A 22,352-nucleotide genomic window follows, 5' to 3' on the forward strand; every position below is an offset into this window, starting at 1 on the left:
ATACCGTCGTTCTTTACTCAGTGCTCTGTGTGTCCTGAGCTCTCTTGAATTTTCTTGAGAAACTCACTTGCTTCCCCAGGTGTTTTGTTTTCATAAGTCACTAAAAGTGTTGCAGGCTGAGTTGCTCCATTGCCAATGCCCAATTTACGCAGCTCCTCCCGGATCGGACCGAACTTTTTCCTCAGCTGGTGAAGCCCGGTGGCCAGGTCAGGGTAGAAGCGGACCCGTCGTTCCTTGTAGAAGACGTCCTTTTTCCCGTGCAGCTCCAATGACGGCTTGCCTTTCTCGGTAGTTGAGGAAGTTCATCATCAGGCTCTCGGTCGGGCAGCGCCGTCTGCTCCGGGCCCAATCTGTGAGCTCTTTCCAAGCCCACTGAGGGTTGCAGCGCCTCGATCCCCAACGCCCCGGTATCCACTTCTAAAAAAGCACAGAAATCTGAACCTTCGGCACCTTCTGGCAAATTCACGAGCCTTAAGTTATTCAAGCGAGACCTTGTTTCCAAGTCCATGAGTTTGTCCTCCATAGATTTAGTTTTAGCCTGCAAGGTGCTCACGGTAGCTTGTAGCTTAGCCACTTCGTCTTCCGCGGTGGAAATCTGGTTCTCTACTGGCGACATACGTTCATTGTAATCTTTCATTTCTTGTTTTACATCTTGTAGTGTCACCATCACTCCATCAAGTTTCACGGAAAACTCGCTTCTTAATGACTCCAATGCTGCCAGGATTTGATCTGACTTACTATTTTCAGACTCGCTTGTCCCTTCTTTCGCAGCCATCTTTGTTAGCTTTGTTAGCTTCTCCACCGAACAGCTTCGTTTGCTTGGATGCTTCGCTTTTCCCTTTGTGTTGTTTAGTCGAGCTAGTCATTATACATCAGTTTGTCCTTTTCTTTTTGCATAAATCTTTTGTGAACAGCGGTTATTTTCCCCTTATTAGAGCAACAAGCAGCAGGGCGAAGTTCGGTACGTCTTCTCACGTGGCGGCCATAACCGGAAGTCCCCCACAGGTGGGTTTTTAGTCGAGATTTAAAAGAAGTCAGTGTTTCAGGTGTTTTACAGTTTTCTGGAAGTTTGTTCCAAATTTGTGGTGCATAGATGCTGAAAGCTGCTTCTCCTCGTTTGGTTCTGGTTCTGGGGATGCAGAGCAGAACCAGAACCAGAACCTGAGAGGTCTGGAAGGTTGATACAACAACAGCAGATCTTTAATGTATTGTGGTGCTAAGCCGTTCAGTGATTTGTAAACTAACAACAGTATTTTAAAGTCTATTCTTTGAGCTACAGGGAGCCAGTGGAGGGACTTTAAAACTGGTGTTATGTGCTCTATCTTCCTGGTTTTAGTCAGAACGCCAGCAGCAGCATTCTGGATCAGCTGCAGCTGTTTGATTGATTTGTTGGACAGACCTGTGAAGACGCTGTTGCAATAATCAATACGACTGAAGATGAACGCATGGATGAGTTTCTCTAGATCTGGCTGAGACATTAGTCCTTTAATCCTGGAAATGTTCTTCAGGTGATAGAAGGCCGACTTTGTAACTGTCTTTATGTGGCTCTGGAGGTTCAGGTCAGAGTCCATCACTACTTCCAGGTTTCGGGCTGATCGCTGGTTTTAGTTGTAATAACTGAAGCTGTGCATTGACTCTAGATCTATAACTCTAGATCTATAACTCTAGATCTATAACTCTAGATCTGTGACTCTAGATCTATAACTCTAGATCTATAACTCTAGATCGTTCCTCTTTAGGTCCAAAAATAATAACTTCAGTTTTGTTTCTGTTCAGCTGGAGAAAGTTTTGGCACATCCACACATTTATCTGTTCTAAGCATCTGTTCAGTGATTGGATGGGGTCAAAGGTCACCTGGTGACATCGTAATGTAGAGCTGTGTGTCATCTGCATAGTTATGGTAGCTAATATTATTTCCTGTTATAACCTGAGCTATAACCCAAATTTGGAAATTTGGGTAGAAGTCATGGAGCCTTGTTATACAGTGTCCATGTTTCACATGGAGCCCTATTGTGAAGTCCACACACATCTTCTTAATGTGAGTGTAGTGCTTGTAGTGGGAGCATATAAATATTGAATAAAAGGGGTCCTAGGACTGACCCTTGGGGTACCCCACATGTGACCTTTGACCTCTTTGATGAGAAGTTTCCAATTGAAACAAAGAAATCCCTGTTCTTTATGTAGGATTCAAACCAGTTAAGCACTGGACCGGAGAGTCCGACCCAACTCTCCAGTCGATATGTCATGGTCAACACTGAGGTCCAACAGAACCAGCACTGTGGTTCTCCCACAGTCCGTATTTATATGGATGTCATTGAACACTTTGACTAGGCCAGTCTCTGTGCTGTGGTAACCATGGAAACCAGCCTGCCAGGAGTCAAAGTGGTTGGTTATAGTTAGGAAGCTAGTTAACTGTTTAAACAGTTTTTTCAATAACTTTGCTGATGAATGGGAGGTCAGAGGTCAGAGGTCGGCCTGTAGTTCTGCAGTAGTGATTTGTCCAGGGTGACCCTGCCTCTCGCCCAGAATGTTAGCTGGAGAGGCACCAGCACCTCCCGACCCCACTGGGGACAAGGGTGTACAGAAAATGGATGGATGGATGGATGGATGGATGGATGGATGGATGGATGGATGGATGGATGGATGGATGGATGGATGGATGGATGGATGGATGGATGGATGGATGGATGGATGGATGGATGAGGACAAAACCAAAAGTTATTGCTCCGCTGGACAAACTAACAACTAACTGGTCATTATTAAAGTACGGTCTCGGTTCCGCCATTCAGCTAGAAAGAAAGGATCCTCTATCTTGGGTAGAGAGGAGACTGTAACTCAATTCTGTTTCCCATCGGAGAACCTTCTTGGCCAGAGATTGCTGGAGACAGACAATAAGCTGCAGCTGAAACTCATCCCAGGGCAAAGTGGGGTTTGGGTAACACTGGTCTACCCCTGTCCTGCTCTACCTTGGGCAGTGTCTGGGTACCCTAATGTGGAGAACCTTCACGAGTGTAGAACCTGCCGAGAGTCTGAGTGAATAAAACACAAACACGGTTTATTAAGGAAGCGTTAATTTTAATAATTGGAACATTTCTACAAACATGGAGAAAGCAGTGCTCCTGTTTGACTACAGTACCCATAATCCTCTGCTGCGGTTTTGCAGCAGGACAGCCAGAAGCTGTAAGGAGCCCGTCCTGAACGCAGAGAGATATGATCTCGGTGTTAGTGGTTTCATCTACTGACTCGACAGGTGCTCTACCTTAGTCAGGACCTCCAGGTTCTGGTTCCAGCAGGACACTTAGAGGAACATGGGGAGTCCTGTGATGATCTCAGTCTTCAGGGGTCAAGGTGCCCACAGCAACTACCTTCAGTCAGTTGGTGACATCTGAAGATCTGGACGCAGAGGAGACCCCGGACTTCGTCAATCGATGACATAGATGATGGTGAGAGCAGCCAGGTAGCTCCTAGTCCTGCTCTTCCTCACTGCCTGTCAGCAGCACTGATGCTCTCTGTTCATCAATCCTCCTGGACTGGACTCTCTGAACCAGACTGAAGATGTTCTCCTGATCCTCAGGAACTGGACTGGCAGCATCGTCCAGGTGAGGGAGAGAGCACCTCTGGTCTTCCAGACTGCATACAGGCAGATGGTCAAAAACCAGTACAGACACTAGTCCATTAAAGGTTCTGAGAACTGGGTGTACTGGTTTCTGTCACACTGACCTGAGACCAGTCTCTATACCAGAATACACCTGTCACCTGTTATATAGACGGTACCTGGGAGTGGATCAACATGTAGTAGAAGTCTCCAGTGCTGCAGGCCCCACAGCGGGGCGGTTCTGGCGGACATCTACCGGACCTGAAAGTGGTTCCAGTTTCACTCGATGGCCAACCTGTTGAAACTGAGGCAAATATTAAATATCTCGGGTCGTTCCTGGACAGTCAGCTCAACTTTGCTGAAAACACTGGCTATATTTTTAAGAAATGTTTTCAGAGACTTTATCTTTTAAGGGTTCGGGTTAGTTAGAGAGGCAAGTCCACCTCGCTGCAGCAAACAGGAAGGGGCAAGTCGGACTACTGTCAGTCTCAGACCTTATTTGGAAATGGGACCATTGCACTCCGGAAGAGAAGGGGGCGCTATTTCCTATATTATTTGTGGTCTCCTGTTTTTATTTTCTTTTGAAATCTGAGATATATTTTCACCTTTAGGAAGGATTTTTTCACTCTCAGCATGTATTTGAACTTCTCTCTTTTATTTACTTCAGTGCAGCTCACAGTTTTTAACAAATGGGCTCGTTGCACCTCAGCTTCCGCGTTCGGAGAAAAGCGGCTCAATCGTTTCCGATCTATTGAAAAAGGCTCTTCACCCTGGGTGTTTGCAGGGCTTGTCCAAGGTAACAGTTAATGATGAACATCGATCTGAAGCCCCGACAATAAGCTGGAGAAAGGTTTTAAGATGTTCGCCTGTTATACACAGATACGAAGGTGAGTTTTACTTTCTTTAAACTTTGTGGCTAACATTAGCTTTAGCTTATGCTAGACATTTTTCTTGTAAAAATGTATCTAAACATTTTTCATCATTCATTAACAGACAATGTTTTTACCTTATGTTCAAGTATATTACGTGGTTTATTGTCGTTAGTGTCAGAGACCAAGTAACGGGGATTTTACGGTTCAGGCTTTTTGCTTCTGAAGCCTGAGGAACAACAAGCCCATAGCTTAACAGTAGTGCAGCTCTGGTGTCAGAGTTCTAGATCAGCTGACGGTTCAGGTTCAGTTGTTGCTTTTAGAAAAATATGGCCGTGTTCCTTAAGGTCTCCGTGTTACTTCGCTTTATTAGTTTTGCATGTTTCTTGTGAAGCAGGACGGTGTTTCCAGCAGTGTGTACAGGCGGGTCAGTTGCTCGGCTGTCTGGCTCTGGTCTGCTCTCTGGTTCCCATAAACTCTTTCAGGCTGAATACAGAAGTGATTCCATGGAAATAACACAGGAGGCTCCTTTACCTTCTGCTTTAGGCTGAAGAAGTTGATCCAGAGTGAAGTGAAGGCTGTAAACTTTGCTGTGCAGCGTTAGCTTTAACTGGTAGTAACGAATATTTACAAGCCACCGTCTTCTTAATTCAGGACCGCTTAGAAATCCATGAAAACTTAAAAGCCCATTATATTAGGAAGACAGCAATGTTCATAGTATTGTTTTATTTGCATCTGAAATAAGACTTTGTCTTTTCTAGCTGTCATGGTAACTCAGAGCGGAAACAAGAGAGCAGCATTTGCGCATGCAGTTGTGACGTCAGAGCGGCAGGTGCAAAGAGCCCATTCCGTAGCTTTCTGTGTACTTCTAAATCTCCTCCTTAGTCGCATCTTTTCGGGCCTGATACTGCCTCTAGTGGCGTGGGGTGGTAACACAACTAATCTAATTACATTACTAAATCAGAATATCACAAAGTCTTTATTATTTATTAATAATTCTGGCATTACTAGAACAGTAAAAGATAAATTCCCTCACAAAACACCTTACATTTTTATTTCCTTTAGGAAGTAGAGCTAATTAAATGACATAAACAAAACCTGAAAGTGATTCCAGTTTCACTTGATGACCAACATGTTGAAACTGAGGTAAATATTAAATTCCTCGGGTCGTTCCTGGACAGTCAGCTCAATTATACTGAAAACACTGGCTATATCTGTAAGAACTGTTCTCAGAGACTCTGTCTTTTAAAGAGACCCAGTGATCTTGGGGTTACATAACTAGAGGTTGTGTATAACCTCTAGTCAGAGCTTGTTGAGTTAAAATGTTAAAACTTAACGTCCTAACTTGAGTCTTAACTCAACTCAAGTTAAAACAACATTTTAACTCAAGTTTTAACTTTTTATCTCCTCGGCTGGTTTGGTCACATGAGCTGCAGACTCACAGACAATCTTTTAAGAATATTTTCTATGGCAGGTAAAACAGCAGGTAAATGGTGGTGAAACCAAAAACAACTCTGTCTCAACTGTTTGCTGAAAGAACATGAAAGATGGCAGGAATATTTTAGCAGAGAAATCCATCCTCATTATTCATCAGTTTGACCCTCTGAGCTAGGGGTATACCTATAGCATGCTAAGTGTTTTGCTGTATTCACAAATTGTTGATAATGTGATTCTATTAGTATAATTTATTGTTTTAGAGTCAAATGAAAATTTCAACGTTGATAGAATATATAGTTTCATCTTATTTTTTCCTATATATAAAACTCTACCAATAAAAAGTCTCTTGGAATAAAATACATGGCACCATAAAATCAATAATGTGAATTTTTGCTAATATCTGTTTAACAACCCTGGTTGTAACAACCAGATTTGTTATTCTTCTGTGAACCTAATTAATTGGTTACTGACTTTTGCTTGATTAAATTTCTTATGTATACATTGCAAATTGTACATTTATTATAGTTGATCATGTTGTTTTTCATGTCATTTCTTTTGTTCCTCCTATAATTGATGGAGATATATAGATATTATTTATAATGTATAAAAGTATTGTTTATGTCATTTAATTAGCTCCAGATTCTTAAGAAAATAAAAAAATATGGTGTTTTATAAGATAATTTATCTTTACGGTGTCAGTAATGCCGAAATTAATAGTAAATAGTGAGAATCCTTCCTAAAGGTGAAGATATATCACAGATTTCAAAAGAAAATAAAAACGTCAGGCCGGGGATAATATAGGAAATAGCGCCCCCTTCACTTCCGGAGTGCAATGGTCCCATTTCCAAATAAGGTCTGAGACTGACAGCGGTCCGTCCCGCCCCTTCCTGTTTGCTGCAGCGAGGTTCTTCTCCAGCGAGGTGGATTTGGCTCCGTTAGAGCCGCTGAAGAGAGGAGCTAGCTGCTAGCTGTTAGCTGCTAGCTGCTAGCTGTGGCTCTGCAGCACAAACATAAACCCTCCAGTAAGTAAATATTTAAAGCAAAAGACATGAAACACATGTTATTTCCTTTCACTGCTCAATAGGAAGAAACACATGAACAATAAAAATCAGACTGCAGTTTATTTCATTACTTTGAATCTTGATAAATTGCCTTGTTGAGCCTTAAATCCGGGTCACCAACACGGCGCAGCCCGATGGGACTTTTTTTTTATTAAACATTTTTGAACAAGTGTACAATATCACATGGCATGTACATACATGAAGAAACAAGTCTTACAGGCTTAAGGCACACATATAATTATGACAATTAAAAAATTAAAACAGGTAAAATAAAATTATAAATAAATAAAATTTATCAGACATCAAACAGAGAGAAAGCAGAATGACAAAAACAAACAGAAAAAACAGAGACAAAGGGCCTTTAGTTTTCTAATAAATTCACACCATTCTAGGCGTCTAAAAGTTTTATTCATTCCTGCTTGTTTTTCATCAGTTTTAAGGTTCTGCAGTGATTTTTGTCCATTAAAAGGTTTTTAAAAGCTGAAAAGTCAGGATTTCTATTCCCCCATTTACAGGAGTGAGTGAAGAATCTGGTGAGGATCAGCAGGTTGTGAAGAATGAGGTTCTTCTGTCTCTGTGGGTCCAAATATTAGATCCTCTCTTTTTAAGGGACGATGAAGGAAAGTTTGGATGAGATCCAGTCCTGAAAGTTCCTCCAAAATGTTCCAGTTTGCAGACAATAGAAAAAGAGACGATCTGTTGTTTCAGAGTCATTGTCACAAAAGGTCCAGCTGTTGGTATCAAAGTTGAATCTTTGTCTTAATAATTCCCTGGATGGAAAAATGTTATTGAGAATTTTAAAATGAACTTCTTTAGCTTTAGGACTTAGAGGAGATTTAAGGTCAGCAGTTCTCCACTTATTAACCTCTGAATCAGAAAACAAATTTAAAATGGAGTTTTATTTGGTCGGACAGGAAATGTAAAGTTAGTTAGATGCTGACGCATTCGTTTGTTAGAATTACTTTTGTCCAAAAGTGTTATGATCTGTGTTTTTCTCTGTGTTGATTTGAGTTCTTCTGTGTATTTATTTTGAGTTTCTGTCTCTGAGTCTCCCTGTTGTCCTGTCTCCCCTTGATTATTCCCAGGTGTGTCTCGTTTCCTAGATTACCCCCTGTGGATTTAACCCCACCTGTGTTCCTTGTTCCTCGTCGGGTCCTTGTCTGAGTTGGTGTTTTGTCTAACGTCATTTTCTATCCAGCCTGTCGTTCTTTCCACTCGTTTACCAGTTGCTACCGGCGTTGAGCCCTGGCGTCCGCTCAGCTGTGCTGCCTGTGTTTATGGACTATTATTTATCATTAAACAACCATCAATCATCTGACCTGGGTCTCATCGCCCCTGCTTCACCGTCCATCACCCGCACTTCATGACAAAAAGGTTAAATCCAAACAATTGAAGTAACTGAAGATTCGCTGATTGAATGTTTATATTTTAACCAGATATTTGACTGCAGAGGGGTCAGAGTTCATGACTGTGTTAAACTGAGTACCTGAGCAGTTCAAATTATACAATAAGCAAAATTCGTCATAAGACAACCAATCTCCACTGTCATTAAGAAAATGTCTTATGGACCAAATACCTTTTTCCATCCAGTGATCCAAACACAGAGACTTATTCCTGTGTAACACAGATCTGTTGTTCCAGATGGAGTTTGGTGAGGAGTGAAGTTGTGTGTGTACATTAGTTTCCAACACAACAAAACCTGCTTGTAAAGGCAGATAACTTAACAGGAAGTCTGTTGACATCAAAGTCACATCTAAGAACAAAATCCATGCATCCAATTTTTTAAACAAACCTTTGGGGAGACAAAACCAGAAACTATTTCTATTCATTAGAAAAGATTTCAACCAGTTTACCTTTAAGACCGCATTTAAACACTCAAAGTCAACAGCTTGTAAACCTCCATCTTTAAAGTCTTTAACCAGATTTGCTTTCTTTAAGTAGTGGACTCGATTTTTCCAGATAAAATTAAAGTTCAGCTGATTTATATCTTTAATGTATTTGTTAGGTTTGGTCCAACAGGTTCTCCCAAACAGGGTCAGATCTCTTTGGAGCTTCTATTTAACCGAGATTTGCAATTCTGTATTTTATTCTCTATGTTAACAGTTTCACTGAGTTTAGCATCTTTAGTTATTAAAATTCCCAGATATTTAACTGAGGATTTAATGGGATACTATAAGCTTCCGTCAGATCAGAGCCATGAATCGCCATCAGTTCACACTTCTGCAGGTTAAAGGTCAATCCTGATGCTTTGGAGAAAGTATTAATTAAGTCAAGTACTTTAGGGGTTTGGTTTAGACTCTTCAAAAAACTGTGGTGTCATCAGCTAGTTGACTGATTATAATTTGATCATCTAAAACTTTCAATTTGGGTCTATTTGAGTTTTTTATGAAAATACTCATCATTTCAACAGCTAAGATGAAGAGAAACGGGGAAATATTGCAGCCCTGTTTTACTCCCCTATTAATGGAGAACCGTGGAGACGCACCGTGTGGCAGAGCAACTGAACTTGTTATAAAAGCTTTTTATTATTCTGCAGAAGTTTGGTCCAAATCCAAACATGTGTAAAACTTTGAAAAGAAACTGATGTTCCAACATATCAAAGGCTTTGTAGAAATCTAGGAAAAGGATGAAGCCTTTATCCTCAGTCAGGTCACTGTACTGGAGTAAATCCTGCACCAGCCTGATGTTATCATGTATAGATCTTTTGGACATAAAACCTGTCTGTGTTTCAGAAATAACGTCTTTAAGGCCCGTCTTTAATCTATTTGTGTAGATATACGTCAGTAGTTTATAATCACAGTGTAGAAGGTGATCGGACGGTAATTGTCGAGAACCTTGTTGTCTCTTCCTGTTTGGGTTTCAGGGTGATAACTTCCTGTTTCATGGTGTGTGGAAGTGAATTATCACACAAGATCTCTTTAAAAACCTGGAATATAAATTCCCTGAGAACATCCCAGAAGTGTCTATAGAAATTGGCAGTAAGGCCATCAGAGCAGGGAGATTTATCCAGCTTCAAGCACATGGTGGCGCTGTCTAGTTCTTCCATATTAATATCTTTGTCGCAGTTTTCCTTGAAATCATCAGAGATTTGAGGGACAAAGTCTTTGACTTGGTCTAGCAGAAGGTCGCAGTCTGGGGTTGAAAAAGAAGAGCAATAAAGGTTTTGGTAAAAGTTGCTCATTTCTTTTGCCATTAGAATTTGGTCCGTACATTCATTGTTGTTAATAATAAGGGATTGAATGTGCTTTTTAACTTGCCTCCTCTTTTCCAGCCTGCAGAAGTATGAACTGTTTTTTCCCTTCCTGAATCCACGCAGCTCTGGATCTGACAAAAGCTCTTTTCTTTCGTAGATTGAGTCTAATTTAGCTTGTAGGGTCACCAGGTTATTTTTGTCAGCATCAGTCAACATTTGTTTAACACATAGTAGGTTTAACTCTTTAACTAACCTTACTTCTTCCAGGCCATTGTTTCTTTTTAGGTTTTTGCTGAAAGAGATAGAGTAAGCCCGTATCTTATATTTTAGGTATTCCCATTTTTTAGTGTAGGTTATTATTGAATCGTCTAACAGAATCTTTTTCACTAGTTTCTTGATTTCCCTGCAATACATCTCATATTTTAAGAGATTTGCATTGAATTTCCAAAACCCTCCATGTCTCAAACTGTCAGGAAGAGGAGTAATTAATAAATTAATGCTGCAGTGATCAGTGAGAGGAGTTGGGGACATATTACAGTCTGATGTTAGTGTGAGAATATCATCTGTTCCTAACCAAAAATCTATTCTAGATCTGCTTGAAGCATCTGATTTAAACCAAGAGAACTGTTTTCCATTAATATGTTTGTCTCTCCATAAGTCAATAAGACCCAAACTGGTACAGAAATCAGACATCAGGGGCCTCATTATCCACCTTATTCCAAGCCCCCATGAGGCTTTGTGTGATTTATTGCCACGACTTCCGCCGCAAACTGGAACCGCCATTTGTTTACATGTTAGCAACTCCATAACTGGCTTTCGTCAGAGTTTTTAGGCTACAAAATATGTGGGAACTCCAGCTATCAAAGCTTAAATGTAACAATATTGTTTTACCGCTACCTACAGCTAATGGCGACTTGAAGAAATGGCCGCAAATAACCCGCACTAGCATAGTTAGCTACCAGTACTAGCATACTTAGCTACCCGCATTAGCATAGTTAGCTACCCGCACTAGCATAGTTAGCTACCCGCATTAGCATAGTTAGCTACCCGCACTAGCATAGTTAGCTACCCGCATTAGCATAGTTAGCTACCCGCATTAGCATAGTTAGCTACCCGCACTAGCATAGTTAGCTACCTGCATTAGCATAGTTAGCTACCCGCATTAGCATAGTTAGCTACCCGCACTAGCATAGTTAGCTACCAGCACTAGCATAGTTAGCTGCCCGCACTAGCATAGTTAGCTACCAGCACTAGCATAGTTAGCACGCCCCACATTTGGAGGCCTTAGACCCGCGGACGTCGCGGGTTCGACTCCCGGTCCCGACAACCTTTGCCGCATGTCCTCCTTCAAAAATGGCGCCGGCTCAGCTGGCTGCCTGCAGAAGCAGCTCCGTCGTGTGTGTGTTAATCTGTGTATAAAAAATTCTTGCTGTAACTGCGAAATAATTTCTCTGCTGGGATGAATAAAGTAATTCTTCTTCTTCTTCTTCTTTGCAGTAGGTTCTTTTTTGCTTCAGTCCTGTACTAGTAGGGTCGGGTCCCTGCTCTACCGTTTTGTTCTTTTGGATCGGCTCACCAGGTCCAACTTTCTGTTAATACTTTAGGGATTTTTGTTTTTTCTTTCCTGTCTTTTTTTTGTAGGGAACTGAGGATGTTTAACTCTGTCTTTTTTCCTCCACAGTGTCATGGAAAGCGGTGAGGCAAACGCAGCAGATCCAGATGAGATGATTGATGGTTTTTTTAATGTAAAAGATCCAAAATCACACAGCACAAAAATAATGCAAAAGTCCAAATCCCAGGAAGCACTGCTGAGCGGAGAACCAGGGCTCAACACAGGTAGCAACAGGGAACAAACACAGGTGGGGTTAAATACACTGAGGGTAGTCATGGAAACAAGACACACCTGGGAATAATCAAGGGGAGACAGGACAACAGAGACACAGAAACTCAAATCCTGACACAGAAAATCAAAGCAGCTGAACCAAAAGAAAAGTTCAAGAACGTTTCAAAATAAAATCTTTATTTTTTAACCCTCAGTTTTGTCTATGTCCTCAAATATGTTGTGCCCTTGTTGGCCGTAACACTGACCGAAGCATAATGATTTTTTAAATTCGAATGAAGAATCACATTCACATCACACCAAGCTGATATTATGTAGTTCTGCTGTTTTACACTGTCGGCACAAACCTGAGCAGCTTCTCTGCTTTTCTCTCAGGTCGGTTCTTCAGAGAGACGAGCTGCTGATTCACGTTACAAAACGTAAGATGGTGTTTCTGTCGCTCCTGTGATTAAACTCACAGTTACGATCCTCTGTAGCGACGGCCACATGAAGCTTCATGAAGCAGTGAAGCTTCCCGGCTCTTTGCTTCACCAAAGGTTCATCACTCAGCATCTCACTAGTGACACCTGCTGCTGAAACTGTGGCATCCTGTCACTCAGATAGACATACTTCAAAAATTAGTAAATGCAATATTATCACAAAGTTTTTGTCAAACTCATGTTTAGTAACAGGAGAGTCAGTTAAATCCTATGTAAGTAGGCCTGTCACGATAGCAAATTTTGCTCAACGATTAATTGTCTCAAAAATTATTGCGATAAACGATAATATTGTCTGAAGACCTTTTTACACTGATTTAATGGAAATGACGTAATAATGCAGGTGATTTCCTGCCAAAGATAGATACACTTTATTTTCAAAAGAATATTTAACACTGGAGCTGATAAACAAAATAAACAAAACAACCAAAAACAAAAATAAAATGGATTCTCAGTCTCCATTAACAAAAAATGTACTTGAATAAAAACTAAACAACATAAAGCCAAAGTGGAAATAAATACTGCATTCAACCAAAAGATTGCGGATTATGAAGTCTGTATATTATGTTGCCCTTCAGTAATAATTAGATTTAAATTGAGAAGATGGGCACATCGACTACCTGATGCAATAATTCACACTACATGATTTTTTGCTCCTATTTTTCCCTTTACAACAATCTTAAAACGTTGGTCTTTCTAAGATTGTGTGGTGTGTTACGGTAGATCGTCGTCCGATCTAAATCAGGGTTTTTCCCCGACTGGGATCTTAACGCAGCCTGTTGAATGTGACAGGCAGCCAATCAGAAAGCGCGGATTCTCCTCCTGCTTTCTGAGGGGAAATTACGGAGGGGAATCCTAAACAGCTGACACGGAGCAACCTGAAGTCCAGCGGACATTGGAGATGATATGTGGAAACAACATTAATGTTTATTCAACATGCAAAGAATATAGAAATGATAAGAGGAGGAGTTGGAGCGAAATTGCTACCGCAGTTGATAAACCCGGTAACTTTTCAGCTGTTCTTCGTTAATGTGACGTAAATAGGTTCTAATGATTTTCATTCGGTCAGGACTTTACGCTGACACTAGCCACATGCATTGCAGGTAGATTGTAGTAAAGCATTGATTAATGCCTGGTTTTAAAATTAGTTAACTGAACTTGTAGCCATTATTTTGTGCCCATTGTTGGACACCACAGGCAGGAACGAACCCGATGGAACCGTTATAGCTAGGATTTCTGTCGGCTAATGTTTGGGTCTGTCAGGTTTTGAAAATGGGCCGACAATCGGCCGACAGCTCTAAGATGTGTAGTCTGCGCTGGACTTTACACTAAGTAAAATTAGGAAGGGAGGGTCAGTGGAGAGAACCGGAGTTGAGCCTTTGTTCATTCGGTGTCATCAACAGAAAGAGAAAAAGGCCGGAAGAGACGATAAAGCCGATAATTAAAATGATGTCGATAGTTTTGATTTATCGTACGATTAATCGATTTACCGTTTATTGCGACAGGCCTATATGTAAGTCATCTTTTTTAGTTATTAATATGATTTGTAGCCAATCTATGCTGACTGCCAGTTGTTTTCTTTTGTCACCGACTGATTTGACAATAAAGACTTTTTTTTAGTGTATTCAGAGTGCAGCTTGTTGGGGCAGACACTATTCTTTATTCTTTGAGTTTTGATTTGCCTCCTAAAAAAACTAAAATTCTTCAAAAATTCTCTTTTTCTTGGATTCCTATTGGCTCTCTGATCTGATCCCTTATTTTTACTCATCAGGCCAGAATTTTACTCTTCCAGCAGCTTTAGTCTGTTTCTGCTGTGCAAGACTGATGTATCTTTGCAGAACAAAGAAATAGTGAAAATTTCAGGAAGGTGAGAATTTTGGAGGTGAAGTGGTTCATTATTTTTATTCAAGATTATTGTGCGCGATCATTTCAAAGTTTTCCCAGATGTCAGATTTTTTCTTCTTACTGGCTCCATTTCAATCAACTTTATTTGTGTAGCACATTTCAGCAACAATGCAGTTTCAAAGTGATTTACATAATAAAAAACACACAAATATAAAGTCATAAAATCTACCATAATCAACAATTGAGAAAGCCGGTAACAAACATTACATTTTGAGGAGTACCAATGTAAGTGTCACTAAAATGATTTATGTCATGAGAAAATGTATGTGTATTTCTAAAAGTTAGAATAATGTATTTTAAGTTGTTTGGTTCACGTTTTAAGATTTGTGTTAAATGATTGCATTTTATTTCGTCTCGAACTATTTTGTTGGACGTTATCGCGAGATTTGTGTTCACGCGTGAGGCTGCGAGACTTGAATAAACAGAGAAGGAGCAGAGCTACGTGTCCTGGAGCTGTCCAGGTATTTTGTACTTATGTTTGTTATGTTTTGTGAATTTATTGGTTATGGTGTTTAATTACTTAATATTGTGGTTTAGAGTGAACAACGACGAATTAATCGGTTAAAGTCCTCCGAAGTGGCAGGCGGCCATGAGGCAACTTTTGTCAAAGCAGGTGTCACCTGTCTGTCTGTAAATGTATCCATGTCTAAAGCTTTGACTTTTATTTCTGTAGTTTTCAGGCGTTTACTAAAGAGCCCGTCAAAAGGAAGCCGTTCCAGAGTTGGAGCTACAACCATCATCAAAACGATCAATACACGTGAACTATGTTGGTCAAGGTTCCTTTTATTTCGGCCACTGCTGGAAACCAATACTCTGATGCGATCAAATACAACAACCCATGAAGCGGCACGGCTCATCATGCTTTTATTTTGAAAACCGACACGCAAAATGAAGCAGTCACGTGACCCATGTAACAGTTTGTTGCCAGTCACGTGGTTTTCATGGATGCAAGTCGGCATGGAAGTGGGGCTTCAGGTCCCATCACTAGTCCGATCTGACAGCAGAGGCGCGTCCAACAAGTTTGACTAAATATTGTACAATAACCCAAAAGACAGATGTAACTTGTATCATGAATATAGACTAGCAAAAACACTAACTACAATGAAATACTGCGACTCTGGTGGAAGTCAGAGCCAAAAATCTGTTGCTGCTTAAATTCATGCGATTTAAATTCATATTAGAATCATCAGCTACAAAGTGGCCACTTTAAAGTTGATGGCTCTCTTTTTAAGATGGGGAAACATCTTACCGGTTTATGTAATAATAGAGCAGCACTGGCTGCCATCTTGGAAATCCGGCGGCCATCTTGGAGCGGTCGTCCCTCCAAACCAAAACGGCAGCAGGAGCCTCAGCACCGCCGGATATTTTTGTTCATATCGACGAACTATTGTGAGATCTCGGGGGATAACGTTTCACAAGTAAGATGGACATATTAGTGTTTATATTTTGTGAATAGAATATTACTAAACTGTATTTATGTCCACCGGCCAAATGCCAGCTAATATTAGCTACAGTGCTAACGGTGTAACACCGGGTTCAGCTATGAAGGCTAACTGAGACTTAGAAAATCTAAAGTTTGAATTATTCCCTTATATTATGCGACACAAAGTGGCAAAGACTGTTATTGATGTTTAATTCTTTCACTTTGTCTAAATTAAAATAGTTCCTGTTTTAGTTTCAAGGTTTCATAAAGACGATGTGAGGAAGAAAGAGAAATGTGTTAAAGGAGAGACGGATTCACTGCTGATGAATCTGAAGCTGCAACTGCTCAGCTGGAAAACATGAATAAAACATATGTAGATATTATGTATATAACCATTTGTACTTTAATACATATTATTCAGTAATAATTATTATTTAATCATATTTGTTTCTCTGTGATTGTATTATTTTGTTTATTTATATAAATATGTATTGATATTACTAAATAATATATTAAAAAATTATGACTGGTTGTGTTCTTTGTAAAATGCTCATCATACATCAATATCAAAATATTCTATTCCGAATCTATTCTGTTTTCCCCACTAAGAATATTTAAATATGCTGAACCATGCAGCAGTCAATTCAAAAACACTTTAAAAATAATGTCCTTGTAAATGTATCTATGAAAGCTGTTTGAATAAGGTTTACAGCAAAACATCGTGAAAATCTGTTTAGTATTTAGCGAGTTATGATCGATTAAATGCGCGGATTCTTCGTTGCTCTTGTCAAACATAAAACACTCAGTTGACCTCTCCAAGATGGCCGCCCTGAATCTCGTCAGCAACAACAGTCAGGAGGAGCTTCTGTTGTTTCTGTGTCTGGTTTCCACAGTAAAGCTGAAGCTGCTGACCAGCCCTGGTTTCTGTTTAGTGAGAATAAATAGATGAATTCAGACGACGAGTTTCACAAACTGAGCAACATGATTGGAGTGAGGTTTTCACATGTAGCCTTCACTTAAGCAATATTAGTAAATAAGTGAGTTTTGGGTTCTTTACTTCAGTATACTCTCTACTATTTAATTTGAATCTCTCTAATACTTTTGGATCAATCAGCATTTGAACACTACTACAGTAAATTACACTACACACTGTGTAAAGTAGACTCAGTAACCCTCTTTTAATTAGGCAAAAATAATAATAAAATAAGGAAATGGCAGGTTTTTGGGTTTCAGGCAAAACAGAGCATTGTTCCAACAGTACAATGAATCTGCATAAACAGTGTAAACACCAGTTATATAACCCACTATTGTAAAAACCTAATGCGGGCAGAAAATATACTCTACGTTGCAGGCCTGTTCAGATGCTCATGCATGTAGGAATCCCACCGACTCAACAGTTCAGAGCCTCTTCACTCAATGAGCAAAATATTAAAGTACAACTCAGTACCTTGTGTAATCGTGATTTTCCACAGATGAATCCGGGCAATACTTCGTCCTGTGTTCAGAAGGACCTTAAAGCGATCCGAAGAAACAGCGGTTCAGGAATGATACAGTTGTGTGGTTTCCATGTGCTCCACACCTACTGGCCCTCAGTTCCCACGTTGCCAGAGGTACTCTGAGCGACGCGGGCACTCAGAGTGACTATCTGGGGTCCGGCTCTCGTTATCCAATCCGGTAACGATCTTCTGTAAACCTTTAAGTTCCACTCTAGCAGCGAAACAGCGGCCTACAGTAGTCCATGTTAGCGAACAGCTAGGTTAGCTTCGCTCTAACTCCCGAGTAAATACAGCAGCAAAGAAACAAACATACAGACCAACAGCTTCTCTTTAAACTCTACTGTCTCCTGCTAACTTGCATACTGTATATTATAACTTCTCCTTACGACAAGTCTCAGCTTACTAGTGATGTTACGTGATGTGCCGAGGCTTCGAGGCGTGTGTCGAGTAATGGAGGGGGCGTTTCCGTAAAGCGCGTATCGAGGCTTGCTTCATTTAGGGGAGGAGCCGAAAACGATGACGTCCGAAGCCTCGCTGCCTGGCTGTACCACGTGACTGCTTCGGGAAGTGGCTCAGAGTTTGGCGCGGGGTTTGACAGCTTTAGAAACCCCACAGGCTGCATTCAAAATGTGGGTTGTTGTAGGCAAGTTGCAGTCAGTTGAGAGAGTGGATAGAGTTTTGATAGTTTGGATAGCAGAGTTTGGATAGTGGTTATTTAGTTTGAGACAGTTAGTTTGGTGTTTGGAGAGTTTAGGAGAGAGATAGATAGGAGATTTAGGAGCGCGAGGACAGGATAGGAGTAGGATGGAGCCGGCGAGAAAGAGGAGGATTTCCCCTATGTGGGAACATTTTGATTTGATAAGCCCTAACAAGGTAAGGTGAACTGAACATTTGCAGATGCATTAGGTTTGCTTATGAGGAACTGTATTTTTCACTGTTTCTTATTTTCTGTAAAGGTGAGGTGTTTATTGTGCTCCAAGGAGTTGGGGTACAATAATAACACCTCATCCATGTAGTGTCAAAAAAGAGAAACCGTTTGAAACCAAAAACTGTGGAGAAATTGTTGTTTCTTAATAAAAATGCATGAAATCATCCAAGTTACACAAGCATTAGCCTATTCACTACCCCCTCCCTAGTTCCACAAGCACTTTCACTGTCCTCTGCCTGATTAAGCCCAGGCCATTTTTCTAGAGTCACAGAAAAACATTATTACACAACATGCCATATCACATGACACTACTATTTTGGGAATAATTACACACAGAGGATACATTCAAACAATATTTTATTATACACATATGTGTATACATAATTTATGTAGACAAATGATTTCGTCCTACACCTTTTGTGACGTCATTCCCAAGAGCCATAATAGACAAAAATTCAATGCATCACATGTGTTAAGATACAGCTGGCTGTGATTATACACCTGGCCAGTAGGTGGTTTCGTGTGCACATGAAGCCTCAAGAAATGAACCCTTTCTGAACCAGTTGGCTCAAGTGGTTCAATGCCTCATGAGGCTTCATCTCACCATCACTACAGCTTACTTACTCTGAAACCAGCTAACTGCTCCTCCTCCGCTATCACCTCTCTCGCTCAACCAACTCTCTCCTCTCTTCTTCTTCGCTGTTTTTTCTTTCTCTTCACACCTGTGTTACCTTCACAGACCGTACTCCCGTAGGAAAATACAATTTTCACTGGCAATTCCCCACAAAGTAAAGATAACTTATTTTAAACAATGCAAACATATTTTTATTAACTTTATATGAACTTTGCGATGTTACTTGAAACAAAAGGATATAATAAATGAACTTATCCTTGCTATTTGTTATCTTATACATCTTTTATGTTTTTACTATCCAGGTTACACACATCCTTTATTTTTATTTTCTTTATTTTGTGTCAGGTTATTGTCTGAGGATAAATGTGGTTCAGTTTCATGGTTTAAACACTAAAATATTCAAATCATAAAAACATCGAGTTTGAAGCTTCCTGGTCTGAATAACTGAATGTTGTCAAATTTCAGTGGATTTCTGTGAGTTTTGACTCTAGTTTGATATTATTCACTAAAGTTTCATATATTTACACAAACTTTGACGCCACGTTGATTTTCAGACTTTCCGACTTGTGTAGTTTAGATAGGAGGCCCCTGAGGGCCGTTCACTGCAGCTGCTCGTGTCTCCGAGTCTTTGTCAGTTTGGTGTTAAACTAAAACAGAAAACAATTTAAAACTGACATCTTGAGACTAATGACTGAAGAAAATCTTATACAAGTTATTTTAATGAACTGAATTAGATGGTGAAGTTTCTCATGTCAGACCCACTGGGTCTCCTGGGGTCCATGTGTGGCAGAAACTCCACGCCGCTGCTAAAGCTGCAGCTCCCAGCCGGGGCCCCTGTAGCTGCGGCTCCCAGCCTGGGCCCCTGTAGCTGCGGCTCCCAGCCTGGGCCCCTGTAGCTGCAGCTCCCAGCCGGGGCCCCTGTAGCTGCGGCTCCCAGCCGGGGCCCCTGTAGCTGCGGCTCCCAACTCCATGAGGTTAGATTATTCTGCATACCTGGACTTTGTACCGACCCACTGAACTGGACCGGACCGGTTCTGATGGAACCAGCCAGCCACTAATGGAGCAACAGAGACCGGAAGTCTGAGGGACAAAACAACCATAAATGGACCGGAACCAGAACTCTGGAGACAGAAAGCACACAGAGCCAGAGCTGTAGGTGTTTTATTAAGGCGGAGCGCCGCCCCCTCCCCTCCCCCACTTGTTGCTACCCGGCCAGGATGTGCTTGACGAACTCGGTGTAGTTGACGTGTCCGTTGGCGTCCTCCTGGCCCGCCATGAGCCGGTCCACCTCGTCCTCCGTCATGCGCTCCCCCAGCGTGGCCAGGACGTGGCGGAGCTCCGCCCCCATCACGGTGCCGTTGCCCTCCTTGTCGAAGACGCGCAGCCCCTCCACGAAGTCCTCCATGTTGCCCTGCTCCTTGGCGCGCGCCACGTGCTGCAGCATGGGCAGGAAGGCCTGGAAGTCCAGCAGCGAGGCGTGCATCTCCTCGGCTTTGGGCCGGCCCAGCAGCTTCAGAACCTCGTCGTTGGTCGGGTTGTGCCCCAGCGCCCGCAGCACGTCGCCGCACTGGGCGTAGCTGATCTTCATCTCGCCGCCCGGCGTCTCGTCGAACAGGGAGAAGGCGTCCCGGAACTCCTCCACCTGGTCCGGGCTGAACTCCACCACCACGCTGCGCAGGTCCACCTCCGGGGCCCGGGGCTCCGGCTCCGGCTCCGGGGCCTTGGCCGGGGGCGCCGCCTCCTCCTTCTTGGCCTCCACCTTCTTCACCTCCGCTTTCTTGGCCTCCACCTTCTTTGGAGCCATGCTTCGCCGCAGATGGAGGCGAGGCGCCGCGGGCGGCTTATAGCCGCTGCAGATGGGCGAGCGAGAGAGGAGAGAGAGAGAGAGAGAGAGCGCCGAGGACCAAACATGGAAGAAAACTGAAATAGCAGCAGGAGATAAACCAGAACCAGATAAACCAGAACCAGATAAACCAGAACCGCCAGCAGGACCCACTGGGTCAGATAAACAGATTCAGGCTGCAGCAACACTCCGCTCAGCTCTCTTTACCGGTCCGGTCCAGTCCAGTCCAGTCCGGTGCTTCCTTATTTCTAAGGAAAAGCAGCAAAGTCACTGCGGACCAGCAGGGGGCGACAGTGCCCAGGGAAAACTCCCCTTTAAAAGGAAGGAACCAGAACCAGAGCCAGAACCAGAACCAGGCTCCGTACCAGCAGCCCTCTGTTTGGCGGACTGGAGGTTGGAGAAAACACAAAGAGAGAAGGATCAGGTGATGGCAGCATCATGCCAGTGATGCCCCGCCTCCAGGAAGGAATCAGCCAATCAGAACGCAGACCAGGTGGCGCTTCGGTTAAAGTAACGGTCCGGTCCGTCCTGTAGCATCGTGACTACAGAAACGGCTCAGCACGACCCCGGACAGCTGTAAGAGGCAGAACCTGCACTGTGGTACCAGATGGTTCTGCTGGAACCTCTGGACCGACCAGAACCGATCAGGATCTGATTATTGAGGGTTTCTCTGTGAGATTCTAATCTGGATTATCAGGGAATCTGATCTCTGCTTTTAGTTTCTGCTGCAGCTTTTGGATCAGATGAAGGATTTTAACTTTATTATGAAGGATCATCATCATGGATTAGATTACAGATTATAGATTATAGATTATCAGCTCCACTGCTGGACAGGATGTTGATCATTTCTGAAGGAAGGAAATCGGTTTAATCTGAGATTTAAATGACATCCTGGTTAAAATAACTCAGAGTTTCTTTACCTGATCAGATCAGTGATCCACTGATCAGGTTCTGTTCAGAGGTTCTGGTCCAGAAACAGTCAGGTCAGGATTTACAGCAGGAAGTTTGGAGCCATCCAGGTTTTAATGTCTGTAATCTACTAACAGGCTGGATTAACCTGGATTATAGATAAACCTGAGTATCATCAGCAGAACCTCAGTAAAGCGGATCGGGCCGGGCCCAGAACCCGGCTGGACTCCACCAGCAGACTTGGAGAGTTCTGGTCCAGGAACAAACTGGGATGAAACCAGTCTGCTGCCACTCTGACCTACTAATGTGATTGACTGGATCAGAACCAGAACCCAGGCCCCGCCCCCCGCCCTGTCCCAACCAATCACAGCAGAGCTTTGGTTCTTCTCCACCATCTGACACCCAGACGTCCATCAGGATCCGTTCCACCGGTTCCACTGGAGATCTTTACCCAACCCAGTGCTGCAACTTTCCGATCGGGTCCGTTGAGCCTGATCCAGATCGATGGTTCTGGTTCTGTGGAAACAGAACTGGTGATGACAAGGAACTGGAACCAGTTTGATGGACTGAAGCGTTGACGTCAGGGTGTGGACATGTCTCTGTCCAGCTGTCCTTCAGTCTCTGTCCTTCAGTCTCTGTCCTTCAGTCTCTGTCCAGCTGTCCTGTCCAGCTGTCCTTCAGTCTCTGTCCGTCCTCCAGGATCTATTTGTGTCTCTTTATCTTCGTCCCTCAGAGACGATCAA

The 22,352-nt window shown here is 42.2% G+C and overlaps 1 protein-coding gene across 1 annotated transcript; it reads right to left on the reverse strand.

Annotated features, from left to right (window-relative positions):
• Positions 1-20,002: 20,002 nt before the first annotated feature.
• Positions 20,003-20,813, reverse strand: LOC116730253 (myosin light chain 1, cardiac muscle-like). The gene has a single exon (XM_032579322.1). It carries the CDS (start codon positions 20,659-20,661, stop codon positions 20,062-20,064), a length of 600 nt encoding a protein of 199 aa, XP_032435213.1. The 5' UTR covers positions 20,662-20,813; the 3' UTR covers positions 20,003-20,061.
• Positions 20,814-22,352: the final 1,539 nt, after the last annotated feature.

The sequence above is a fragment of the Xiphophorus hellerii genome, chromosome 12, assembly GCF_003331165.1.
Source record: "Xiphophorus hellerii strain 12219 chromosome 12, Xiphophorus_hellerii-4.1, whole genome shotgun sequence".
Lineage (NCBI taxonomy): Eukaryota > Metazoa > Chordata > Actinopteri > Cyprinodontiformes > Poeciliidae > Xiphophorus > Xiphophorus hellerii.

What these genes read in the sequence shown, in the direction of transcription:
- LOC116730253 (XM_032579322.1), bottom strand. Translation starts at nt 20,661, where the DNA reads ATGGCTCCAAAGAAGGTGGAGGCCAAGAAAGCGGAGGTGAAGAAGGTG.